This window comes from Rhinopithecus bieti, unplaced genomic scaffold (assembly GCF_001698545.2).
Source record: "Rhinopithecus bieti isolate Rb0 unplaced genomic scaffold, ASM169854v2 scaffold_6907, whole genome shotgun sequence".
In the NCBI taxonomy this organism is placed as follows: Eukaryota; Metazoa; Chordata; class Mammalia; order Primates; family Cercopithecidae; genus Rhinopithecus; species Rhinopithecus bieti.
In genome coordinates this window covers 1,455,991-1,468,730 of record NW_016805647.1, presented here as the reverse complement: position 1 = coordinate 1,468,730, position 12,740 = coordinate 1,455,991, and the positions used below count along the sequence as shown (strand labels likewise).

The 12,740-nt window shown below is 49.0% G+C and overlaps 1 protein-coding gene across 2 annotated transcripts in view; it reads left to right on the top strand.

Annotated features, from left to right (window-relative positions):
• Nucleotides 1–12,740, top strand: part of HKDC1 (hexokinase domain containing 1) — a 51,265-nt gene that overhangs the window by 19,554 nt on the left and 18,971 nt on the right. For both annotated transcript variants that reach the window (XM_017873196.1, XM_017873197.1), the window contains exons 5-10: nucleotides 1,653–1,748; nucleotides 3,228–3,327; nucleotides 5,746–5,929; nucleotides 8,603–8,758; nucleotides 10,202–10,435; nucleotides 11,647–11,951. In XM_017873196.1, coding sequence (XP_017728685.1) covers nucleotides 1,653–1,748; nucleotides 3,228–3,327; nucleotides 5,746–5,929; nucleotides 8,603–8,758; nucleotides 10,202–10,435; nucleotides 11,647–11,951 — 1,075 coding nt within the window. The remainder of the gene's footprint in view (nucleotides 1–1,652; nucleotides 1,749–3,227; nucleotides 3,328–5,745; nucleotides 5,930–8,602; nucleotides 8,759–10,201; nucleotides 10,436–11,646; nucleotides 11,952–12,740) is intronic.

Sequence of the window (12,740 nt, the reverse complement as noted above, 5' to 3'; positions counted from 1 at the left end):
GCCATTCTCCTGCCTCAGCCTCCCGAGTAGCTGGGACTACAGGCGCCCACCACCTCGCCCGGCTAGTTTTTTGTATTTTTTAGTAGAGACGGGGTTTCACCGGGTTAGCCAGGATGGTCTCGATCTCCTGACCTTGTGATCCGCCCGTCTCGGCCTCCCAAAGTGCTGGGATTACAGGCTTGAGCCACCGCGCCCGGCCTAGAAAGTCTTAACCAAAGAGAAATTTCTTTGTGTGTGTGTGTGTGCGTGTGTTTTTCTAATAATAAAATAAATGGTAATACTTTTTCAAGGTTAAAAAAAAGAGAGAAGGAATGGAAAAGTTTAAAGAAGAAAATAGAAATCACCACTTATCTCAACATTCAACTATTCTCACCACTAGAATTGTGGGTTTTTCTTTCACTCATAGCTATATTAAGCACAAGTGTTATCCTGTATCTATAGTTTAGGAAATCTATGGTTGATTCCAGTCACCAAATATTTGAGACAAAAAGAAAATGTACAGTTGTATGTAATTGCCTTTTTAATTTAACATTCTATCACAAGCATTTATCCCTCACTTCCCCCATCCACCTTCCCTGCAACAGGGAGGTTTGAAGAAAGCCACCCTGTGCATCTCTTCCGGCTCTGTCCGGGGAGGCAGGGATGTTGTCATAGCCTGTGAGGGCAGAAGTTAAGGAGAGCTACCACACGGCGGCGCTGTGGTGCAGGGAAAAAAGCCTGAGAGCTGGTCCAGAGTCAGAGACCTGCGTTCTGCTTGGGCTCTGTCCTTCACTCGCGGTGAGATTCAGAGCAATTTCCTCCCTCTCTCAGTCTCAGGGTTTTAAAATCCATAAATTGAGGGAAATGGAGGAGGTGTGGTCAGGAAGTTTGTGAGCTTGGGTCAGCTGCTCTTGACTGAGAAGACTTGGGCGATTCTCTTAACTTCCAAGTTCTCTTCCAGTCTGAAAAGTTATATGATTATTTGCGATTTCAGACACGAAACTCAGGAAACACCATTTGTAAGCAATGATTGAGAATGCAAATTGAGTACCATTTTTCTTTCTTTCTCCTTATTAAGAGACGAGGTCTCCTTATGTTGCCCAGGCAGGCCTGGAACCCCTGGCCTCAAGTGATCCACCTGCCTCAGGCTCCCAAGCAGGTGGGACTACAGGTGCGGGCCACTCTGCCTGGTTGAGAATCATTTTTCTAAGTTGAAATTAAGTTCCTGAGACAGTCCTGCAAGGTTCCACCATGTTAGTTCTGTTCTGTGGACCTGGCAAACCATGCATTCTGCATGTATAACACACCAGGTATTTTCATTAGAGCATTCCTTTGAGAGAGGTAGGGAGGTACATTTCCATTTTGCAGAGTAGACTGAGGCTCAGAGATGTTAAACGGCTTGTCTAATGTCTCGTGAATCCAAGAGCTCTAACTTTTCAATAATTACTCCTTCTGCTACCATATATTTCAAACCACTCAGATGAGAGTAATACAGTCATTTAAATTATTAGAAAAGGCTGCAGAAGTGATGTTTTAAAAAAATTGGGGTGATTCAGCTTAGAGAAGAGAAGGCCATGGGGGATGCATGTAGGCATGAAGTTTCTGCAGCTCAGTTGCCCATTGCACATCTCAGCACCCTTTTCATTCAAACTGGACCTGAAATCTTCTCCCAGGGTGTCCTGCTTTCATGGACAAAGAAGTTTAAGGCACGAGGAGTTCAGGACACGGATGTGGTGAGCCGTCTGACCAAAGCCATGAGGAGACACAAGGTGAGGAATTCACCTCGGTGTGAGAGGCTCTCCCAGCCCTAGTTCCTTTCTCTTGGGTTGGAGGGGGTGGGGGTGGGGTGAAGGGTCACATATGGTGCCTGCCTCGAGGGAGAATCAGAGAAGGAATTGATCTTAGAAAAGGTCCTACTGTAGTACAGATGTGGGCAACTTGGATGAACCGACAGAGCCTTGGTAGGCAGGGCTTGCACAAATCGCTATTGAAAGGTGGCCAGCTCATCCCTGGGCCTCCCCAGCAGCCACAGTCCTCTTCCGGAGGTCTTGGTTAGATCTAATGCTGTGTGTAGGCCCTGCACACCCTCCTCTCTGAGGCCAAAAAGATCATATTCTTTCCAGGCTGGTTCTGTATTTCACTGTCCACTCTCTGTCCATTAAATATCCCTATTTGTTGAATGTATTTTACAATAATTTAAACTACTGCAAAAGCAAGACCCACTCCTTGCTGAGCTGAAAAGTACACAAACCCAAATTGCTTGTTACCCTGACAGCAAGAGGTATGTTTTGCTGCATAGCCTTCCAGTCTTTTTTTCTTTAAAGCTGGGATCTTATTCTTTTATAGCCTGCATTTTCCCTTATTGTTTTCATTTTGCTTTTTTTTTTTTTTTAGAGATGAGGTCCTGCTGTGTTGCCCAGGCTGGTAGTGCCTGGCACTCCATCCTCGAATTCCTAGGCTCCAATGATCCTCCTACCTCAGCCTCCTGAATAGCTGGGACTATAGGCATAAGCCACATGCCTGGCTCTCATTTTATTTTAAAATGTTCTTCCAAACTTTGGGGGATATTGGTGCAATAAGCCAAGCCGACTTGGCAGAACAGGAAATCCAGACAGGAAGTCACCAAGCCACACATGGGGAGGACTTGGCCGAGTCTGTGCCTGCTGGCTGAGATGTCCCCATGGGTGAGGACGTTGGTGTTTTCTCCTGGAAATGCCACTGCTCCCAGGATAAACATGCTTTCCTCGATGTCTTCCCAGGGTCCCACAAACAAAGGCTGAAACCTGGGTGTGATGTGTGCCTGTAGTCTCAGCTAGTCAGGAGGCTGAGGCAGGAGGATCACTTGAGCCCAGGAGTTTGAGGCTGTGGTGTGCTATGTTTGTACCTGTGAACAGCCATCACACTCTATCCTGGGCAACATAATGAGACCCTATCTGTAGATTAAAAACTAAAATTTTTTTAATTAAAAAAAAACAACAACAAAAAGCAAGGGCTGGAGTCTTGGTGGCCTGTCCCTCATATTTCCACTGCAGAGGCCTTCATCCGGGCTCCCCGCTTCAGCTCCGTCGGCTCTTTCTCTCTCCTAGACCCTGAACCTTGATGAGGCCTTCCTCCTTCAGACAGGCCCAGCAGGCAGGATCTAGGGATGTCTCAGCAGCCACCTTCCCTGCCCGCTGCCTCTGTGGGGAAGGAGGGAGGGAAACACCTCCTTCCCACCCGCTGATGCCCTCTGGCCTTGTGTTCGGCAGGACATGGACGTGGACATCCTGGCCCTGGTCAATGACACCGTGGGGACCATGATGACCTGTGCCTATGACGACCCCTACTGCGAAGTTGGTGTCATCATCGGTAACTCAGTTGGACTGGTGTTTTGAGGGTGGGGGAGAAGGGACTGTTGGGGAGTTTCATTTCAGCAAGCTCTGAGTGAAGTCGGCGGGATTAGGAGAAGAAACATAGGGACATGTAAAATTCATTCATTCACTCATCCATTCATCCATCATTCAGCAAGTGTTTACTGAGTACCCGCTGTGTGCCGGGCCCTGGGTGTGGCACTGGGTTCCGAGTGGGGAGTTCTTGTGCTCCGGGAACTTTCAGTGCGGAGATGGGTGAGAGGCCCAGAGAGCCTAAACTATTAAGATAATTTCAGGTGGTGGTTAGCGTGATAAAAACAAAAAAAGACAACAAAGACAGTGATGTGACCGTGAGTGAGACGAGGCTTCAGGGAAGCCTCTCTGAGGGATGGCATTTGAGCCGGGACCTCAGTGGTACAAACCAGGGGGCAAGGTAGAGGTCTGGGAGTAAGGAGTCCCTGGCAAAGGAAACAGGACACCCACAGGCTTGGAAATGGGAAGGGGTCCAGGGAGGGGGTCCTGGGGGAACCCAATAGCCGAGTGATGTCCGGATGAGGTGAGTGAAGGCTGAGAGTTGGAGGCCATTCAAGTGAGAGGGAGTGGACAGACTGGGCAGATTGCATAGGATGTGGACACAGTCACTGTAAGATCACCGGCTTATCCCCTGAGGGAGACTGGAAGGCACTGGGAAACTCTGGGTGGGGGATGGATAAATAGATGCCCATTTTATTTTTTTTATTTGAGACGGAGTCCTGCTCTGTCGCCCAGGCTGGAGTGCGGTGGTGCAATCTCGGCTCACTGCAACCTCTGCCTCCAGGGCTCAAGCAATTCTCCTGCCTCAGCCTCTCGAGTAGCTGGGATTACAGGTGCCCACCACCACGTCTGGCTAATTTTTTGTATTTTTGTACAGATGGGGTTTCACTGTGTTGGCCAGGATGGTCTCAATCTCCTGACCTCAAGTGATTTCACCCACCTTGGTCTCCCAAAGTGCTGGGATTACAGCCATGAGCCACCACGCCAAGCCGGATGTGCATTTTTTAAAAGCCCATTTTGGCTGCTGTGTGGATAATCAATTACTGGGGACAAGAGTGGAAGCAGGGCGACCATCCAAGAGACCACTGGACTGTCAGGCAAGGTGCACTGCAGCTCTGGACCAGGAGGTCGTGGTGCAGTGGGGGTGTCCAGTGGGTGGTCTCCACACCAGAGCCAGGGGGTCTGCTGGAGGAATGTGTGGGAAGGCAGTCTGGGGTACAGTACAGCTGAATGGCTCTGACTTATAGGTTGTTCTTGGATATCCCCTTCTCCTTTTCCCATTCCTTTATCCCTCCTGGGGAAAGTTCTTCTGAATTGCTTTTTCTTAATGTCCCTCAAGACCCTCTTCAGCCTGGCTTTCCCAAAGGGCAGATCTTTAAAGCTGAGGGGCTCCATCTGCCCTTCTGTTTCCAGGAGCCTTGGGATGATGGATCAGGGCTTTGCCAGTCATGGCACCCGTCTGTCATTGTGGCTGCGTCTGGTAACCACAGATTGGGGGGCCACGCCTAAACAGTGTCTGTGCATTTCTGAGAAAAGCTTTTTCCAAACATTACATTCTGTTTTTCTACATTTCTCATTTTCCATGTTGGCATTTAAAATACTCACACCAGAGTATCAGCCAAGGAAAGATACTAAAAAAAAGAGAAAAAACCCAAAAATTCAAATAGCTTTATTGAGGCATAAAAGTCCTCCGATTTTAGGTGTACGATTCAATGATTTGTAGTAAACATACAGTTTTGTAACCATCACCACAATCTGATTTTAGAACATTTCCATCCTCCCAAAAGAGTCCAAAAAGATGGTGCCCACTTGCAGTCATTCCCCAGTGCTCAAGTGTTTGAAGCATTTCCTTGGAGCGATTTTGTGTTTTGCATAACGGAGTGTTGCTTTCTTAGGTGGTAGCTAATCACTGTCTAAGATAAGCATGCAGCTTCTGCTAGAAACAATTTGTGGCAGGCCATAAGTAAAGAATATTTTTAGTACCAAATAGAGAGGAAGCTAAGTAGCTCAGGGAAAGAATTTTCAAAATTACCCTGGGTTGGTGATTTTCTGAAAAAAATATTTACAAGATTAGCTTCATATATCATCCTCTTGTAAGAGCGCTTCGTCAGCTCTCATCCATATTCATCCGGGGACCTCTTCACAATTGACTCCATTCAGAACCACAAACCCTGAGCACCCTGAGAAGTGCAGACTTGACATGTCAGCTGTTTTCCCCATGTGCTTGGGGCTTGCCCAAGCTGCTTCCCTCAGCGAGAGCCGGCCCCCAGGGAATGAAAAGCACTTTGTGGTACATTGAGGAGGACTCCCCAGCCGTCAAGAGTTCTCTGTCTGTGCCCAGCTGGGAGCCCTCTCTCTGCATATTCTCTGATCCCTGGTTCAGGAACTGGCACAAATGCGTGTTATATGGAGGACATGAGCAACATTGACCTGGTGGAGGGCGACGAGGGCAGGATGTGCATCAACACAGAGTGGGGGGCCTTTGGGGACGACGGGGCCCTGGAGGACATTCGCACCGAGTTCGACAGGGAGCTGGACCTCGGCTCTCTCAACCCGGGAAAGCAAATGTGAGTTCCATTCTGCTGTTTTCCGGGCATCGGCACCAGGCAGGGCCCAATCACTCAGGTCCCCTGGCTGCCTGGGAGTCTCTCCAGTTGTGACTAGCTATCCATCACAACTTTCTTTCTTTTTTTTTTTTGAGACAGGGTCTCACTCTCTAGCCCAGGCTAGAGTGCGGTGGCCCGATCTTGGCTCACTGCAACCTCCACCTTCCAGGCTCAAGCAATCCTCCCACCTCAGTGTCCAGAGGAGTTGGGACTACAGGCATGCGCCACCATGCCTGGCTAATTTTTGTATTTTTTGTGGAGTCAGGGTTTTGCCATGTTGGCTAGGCTGGTTTTGCACTCCTGCGCTCAGGCAATCCTCCTGCCTCAGACTCCCAAAGTGCTAGGATTACAGGCGTGAGCCACCATGCCCGGCCCCATTATAAAAAATTTCTAAGGCGTTGCTTGTATTTCAGTTTCATTTGACAAATGAGGAAAGAGAAGCCAAAGACATTGAAAGATTTCCCTAAGTCATAACCCTAATAACCCTAATTCTAATTCAGTCAGTACTTCTGGGTTACGTATGTGCATGAAAGGCACTGAAGATAAGAGCACTCGGACGTGTGGCTGCAGAACACACCTGGGCAGCGAGGAGAAGGCAGGCGCAGCCAAACTCCTCGCGTTCGCATGTCTGCCGGCCGCCTTGCTTTCTCGGAGGCCTCATCCCTCAGCAGGTGGGGGCTCTGGCAGGACCTTCCCTCCATGTTTATTGTGATGCTCAAATTGTTTCAGATTTGGGCAAAGGAAGGCCCTGAAGCTGCTCCTGTGTCCTTTCGACATGCTCCATCACTCTTTAAGTACTTCCTTATTTCCTGGCACTGTAAGATGTTCCCAGCTCATGTCACACTTTCCTGGCCCCAGCCCGGGAATCAGTCATTTTGTCAAGACATGCGGGTGATTTCAAGCCCCTTCTAGGAGTGCTTCAAACGCTAGAACTGCACACGCAGGAAGCACATTCCTCTTCGGTGGCACCTACTCCAGGCACATACCCATGCTCTAGTGACCCAGAGCAGTCATGTGCCAAGGACGTGGTGTCCATTTTTTGAATGTTATCATCTTCACCCATTTCCATTTTACTTAAAGTAAATTCTGTTCTCTCCAGGCCTGGTGGCTCATGCCTGTAATCCCAGCACTTCGGGAGGCTGAGGTGGGAGGACTGCTTTAGTCCTGGAGTTTGAGACCAGCTTGGGCAACATAGTGAGACCAGTCTCTACAAAAATAAAAATTAAAAAAAAAATTAATCAGGTGCGATGTCAGATGTCTGTAGCTCCAACCACTCAGGAGACTGAGTGGGAGGATCACTTGAGTCTGGGAGGTCCAGGGTGCAGTGAGCCGTGATTGTACCATTGCACTTCAGCCTGGGCAACAGAGCAAGACCCTGTCTCAAAAAATATGTATATATATTATATTCTTTAACATCCACCCTAAATTTCTTTTGATTGTCTTCTGTTTTTTTAATGTTCAAATACTTTTTTTTTTTTTTTTTTGAGATGGAGTCTCACTCTGTTGCCCAGGCTAGAGTACTATCGTGCAATCTTGGCTTATGCTACCTCTGCCTTCTGGGTTCAAGCAATTCTCCTGCCTCAACCTCCTGAGTAGCTGGGATTACAGGCATGCGCCACCACGCCTGGCTAATTTTTTTGTATTTTTAGTAGAGACGGGGTTTCACCATATTGGCCAGGCTCGTCTTGAACTCTTGACCTTGTGATCCATCCGCCTCAGCCTCCCAAAGGGCTGGGGTTACAGGCATGAGCCACTGCACCTGGCCTGTTCTAAGACTTTCTATAGTGAACTATATAAAGTAGATTATGACATAGATTGTTCTTGATTTTGGGTCTTATTGTGTTTGGAAAATAAGCATTATATTTAGGCCTGGTGGGTGGCTCTCATCTGTAATTCCAGGGATTCGGGAGGCCACAGCAGGAGAAACACTTGAGGCCAGGAGTTTAGGATGAGCCTGGGCAACATAATGAGACCCTGCCTCTACAAAAATAAAAAAATTAGCCAGGTGTGGTGGTGCACACCTGTGGGAGGCTGAGGCAGGAGGATCACTTGAGGCCAGGAGTTGGAGGCTGTCATGAGCTATGATTGCACCACTGCACTTTAGCCTGGGTGACAGAACGAGACCCTGTCTCTGATGATGATAATAATAATAATATAATAATAATAATATTTAATAGTCTGCCTGGGAAATTAGAAATTGTTGCTGTGCAGACTTGGAGTAAAGCTGTAGGTAGCCATGGAGATCTTAAATCCACATTGTTGTAGAGCCTCTCTGGGGCTGTCCAAGCCCGTCTCACAGGCACAGAATCTTTCTCTCTTGGACAGAAGCTTGATGTAGGAGTGGGAAGCATCTGAGTGTGAAATTTGACTTGTCGCATCATGTTTGAGTGATTTTGGGAAAATACCCAAAGTCTATGAAATTGAGAGTCCCTATGCTCGATGTGAGAATGGTACCCATGGCCAGGGTGATTTGAGACAAAAATTCTTGCCATCCAGCACTTTGTGAGAGGGAGGGAATCTTAGATCAGCCCTCTCCCATCTGCTCCTGCCTGCGGGCAGTGGCTCCTGGTGTTCGGGAAATGATGCAGCTTAATCAAACGGGCTGCGTCCACTGATCTATTCACCAACATGCAGGTTTGAGAAGATGATCAGTGGCCTGTACCTGGGGGAGCTTGTCAGGCTTATCTTGCTGAAGATGGCCAAGGCTGGCCTCCTGTTCGGCGGTGAGAAATCTTCTGCTCTCCACACTAAGGGCAAGATTGAAACATGGCACGTGGCTGCCATGGAGAAGTAAGCAAGTCCCTCTGCCCCTCTGCCTTGGCTCTGTGGAGAGTTGGGATGGGAGGCCCAGGTGTGGGGTGCTCCGTGTGGTAGGACAGCAGGAAGGACTAGATCCTCCTCCTTCACCAGGAGGATTTCAGATCTGGTCATGGCTTCAGATGGGTTAGCAATTTCTGCCGTGACCCAGATGAGAGGTTCTTATTGATTTCATCAGTAAGGGACTCTGCTGTCAGAGGGCCACCCTCTTCCCATGTTCTGTTGCCTTCTTCTTAAAGTGGTAACTTGTAACCTTTTTAGGATCACAGATCCTTTTGAGAACTAGACCCTTAGCCCCGAAAATGTACGTTCACAAAGTTTGCTTACAATATCAGGGCATCCTTGGACACTAAGCCCATGTGTGGAATCCAAGTCCAGAACTGCTGTGATAGCAGAGCCTTCTTGACCTGCTCCCATCAGGAACGGGCTTTGAATGTGGTGATTTGAGGCCTTACACACAGGTCTCTCACATGGGGAGCTGGCTGGTGAAGGCTGCAGGTGAAGGCGACTGGCCCCTGCGTGACTGCATTGCCGTCCAGCACATCTGAGGGTCCTGCTTCTCAGGCTTAGTAAACCTGGTATTGCCTTGACTTTGTGATCAGTTTAGATTCTGAGCTCAGCCGTGTGGCGCTGACCCGCAGCATCTATGTCTATGCAGAACTTGGCAGGGACAGAATTTCTGTGAAAGTGATTCATAAATCACTTTCAGGGTGATTAAAAGTGTGGGTGCGGCCAGGCGCGGTGGCTCAAGCCTGTAATCCCAGCACTTTGGGAGGCCGAGACGGGCGGATCATGAGGTCAGGAGATCGAGACCATCCTGGCTAATACGGTGAAACCCCGTCTCTACTAAAAAATACAAAAAACTAGCCGGGCGACGAGGCGGGCGCCTGTAGTCCCAGCTACTGGGGAGGCTGAGACAGGAGAATGGCCTGAACCCGGGAGGCGGAGCTTGCAGTGAGCTGAGAGCCGGCCACTGCACTCCAGCCTGGGCGGCAGAGCAAGACTCCGTCTCAAAAAAAAAAAAAAAAAAAAAAAGTGTGGGTGCTAGAATTTAACTGCTGGGTTCAAATCTTGGCTGTAGCCCTTACTAGCTGTGCAGCTATGGGCAAGTTACTCACCCTTTCTGCACTCACATCTCTCATCTGAACGATAGGGTAATGATGGTGCCTCCCGCAGGATTTTTGTGAGCATTGAAGGAGTTAATACGTATAAAATCCTTAGAAAAGTACCTGGCTCATGGTGACTGCTCAGTTAGTGGCAGCTGCTACTATCAATGTTGATATTGTTACTTTTATGTTATTACTATGGGCCTGCCTATTAATTTTCACAATCCTGAGAGGTAGGGAAGCTTGTTCGCCCGGGAGGATACCAATGGGATGGAGAAGTGTGGTCTGCTCATTCCTGTTGCCTGGCCAGGTATAAAGAAGGCCTTGCCAATACAAGAGAGATCCTGGTGGACCTGGGCCTGGAGCCATCTGAGGCTGACTGCATTGCCGTCCAGCATGTCTGTACCATCGTCTCCTTCCGCTCGGCCAACCTCTGCGCAGCAGCCCTGGCGGCCATCCTGACACGCCTCCGGGAGAACAAGAAGGTGGAACGGCTCCGGACCACGGTGGGCGTGGACGGCACCCTCTACAAGATACACCCTCAGTGAGTGCCGCCTGCCAGCCACGCCCCCACAAACGAGTCTCCCTGGGGCAGGGCCCCAGTGTCTTCTGGACTATACTGCTTATCTGGGGTCTGGAACCATCAACCCCTCTTGCTGGTTCTGAGATTACAAGGGAAAGGGTGAATCCAGGGCCCACATTCATCCAGCTGGCTGGGTTGCTTTTGGGGATTACTCTTAAAGAAATATTCTAGGCCGGGCGCGGTGGCTCAAGCCTGTAATCCCAGCACTTTGGGAGGCCGAGACGGGCGGATCACAAGGTCAGGAGATCGAGACCATCCTGGCGTACACAGTGAAACCCCGTCTCTACTAAAATACAAAAAACTAGCCGGGCGAGGTGGCGGGCGCCTGTAGTCCCAGCTACTCGGGAGGCTGAGGCAGGAGAATGGCGGGAACCCGGGAGGCGGAGCTTGCAGTGAGCTGAGATCCGGCCACCGCACTCCAGCCTGGGCGACAGAGCAAGACTCCGCCTCAAAAACAAAACAAAACAAAACAAAACAAAACAAAAAAGAAATATTCTACTAAAGCCAGTTGCCTAATTAGGAATGTTGTCCATCCATGTATCTATGTCCTTCCATCCATCACCTGCCCATTCATCTCTCCATTCATTCTTCCATCTAGCCATTATTTACTGAACACCTACTATGTGGTTAAGCCTGGGAAGTAAGACACACCTAGTCATAGACAGGGAAAAATAGTGATGGCACAGGTTGCCAAGTTTATAGGAAGGGTCCTGGTAGGAAAAAACAGGGAAATGGGAATTTTCCAAAAGGAAGGAGAATGAAAGCCCCTTTGGCTACCAAGGGTGGACTTGGAAGTCAGGTGGTTACACCCTGGAAAGAGCCAAGAAAGAAAATCCTTCCCTTTGGACAGAAATGACTCTGTCCAAAGAATCATTTCTTTGAATGAATCATTTCTTCTGAATCAGAAATGATCCAGCCAATACATTCTGCACAGACTGGTTGAAATGTTCATTGACAGAATAGGCACTTCCCTGAGCCTCCCAAGTGCCTTTCACTGCCCCAGCTTCTTAGTCCCTCCCTCCTGTCACCCCCTCCCCTCCCTACCATCAGCAAATAAAGGGCTGAGCCCCCACCCCGCAGGGTCCTCTGGGACAAGTTCACTGCTGCCCCTGGGTCTTGCCTGAGCCTGGCCTTTATGATTGCTTAATGTTTTGCCATCATCCCTGCTTCAGGTACCCAAAACGCCTGCACAAGGTGGTGAGGAAACTGGTCCCGAGCTGTGATGTCCGCTTCCTCCTGTCAGAGAGTGGCAGCACCAAGGGGGCCGCCATGGTGACTGCAGTGGCCTCCCGCGTGCAGGCCCAGCGGAAGCAGATCGACAAGGTGCTGGCTTTGTTCCGGCTGACCCAAGAGCAGCTCGTGGACGTGCAGGCCAAGATGCGGGCTGAGCTGGAGTACGGGCTGAAGAAGAAGAGCCACGGGCTGGCCACGGTCAGAATGCTGCCCACCTACGTCTGCGGGCTGCCGGACGGCACAGGTGGGCCAGCACAGCCTCCCTCTCTGAACAACCATCCAGGGCTCCTGTCAAAACTCCTCAAAGCCAGTGAGGTTCTTGGTTTTTAGAGACTTAGGTTCACGTCTCTAATGGAGGGCAGGAGTAGGTAGAAGGCTAGTATTCTTTCTACATCTCTTGGCCTTGGTTAACCCAAGGCATTTGCAGTAAAAAACAAAACAAACAAACAAACAAAAAACACAAAAAACCTACATTAGGTTATGTGTGCGCACTTATGTGGGTGTAGATGAGAACATGAGTGCACCCCGATCCCCAGATCCTGACCCCAGGGACTTTGTTTTTGATGCCTGGGATTGCCTGGGCTTATCTTCCTGCTGCTTCTCTGGCTCTGTTCTCTTCTGTGGCTTGGCTGGCTTCCCTTTCCCTCTCATCACTTCTGCCCCCAACTTCTCCAACCCTTGATCCTTCTGGTCCTCGGTGCTCAGCCAAAAGAAGCCACTAAGTAGTGAAGTCAGTTCTTCAGACAAATTATTTTACCTCTTTGAATCTCACGAGACTCTTCCAGAAATAATGACCTTAGTAAAATGCTTTACATCTTATAATTTGCTTTTGAACTTTTTATTTCATTTCATCCCTACAACCACTTGGAATGTTGCCAAAGAGGGAATGGTTCCCATTTTATGGATGCCATAACTGACACTTGCAGAGGCTAGATGAGCTACTTAAGGTCCAACAGCTGTACTTGGGATCTCTTAACTGAGAGCAGTAAAAGACACTATATTTTATTTTGTATTTTTATTTATTTATTTGTAC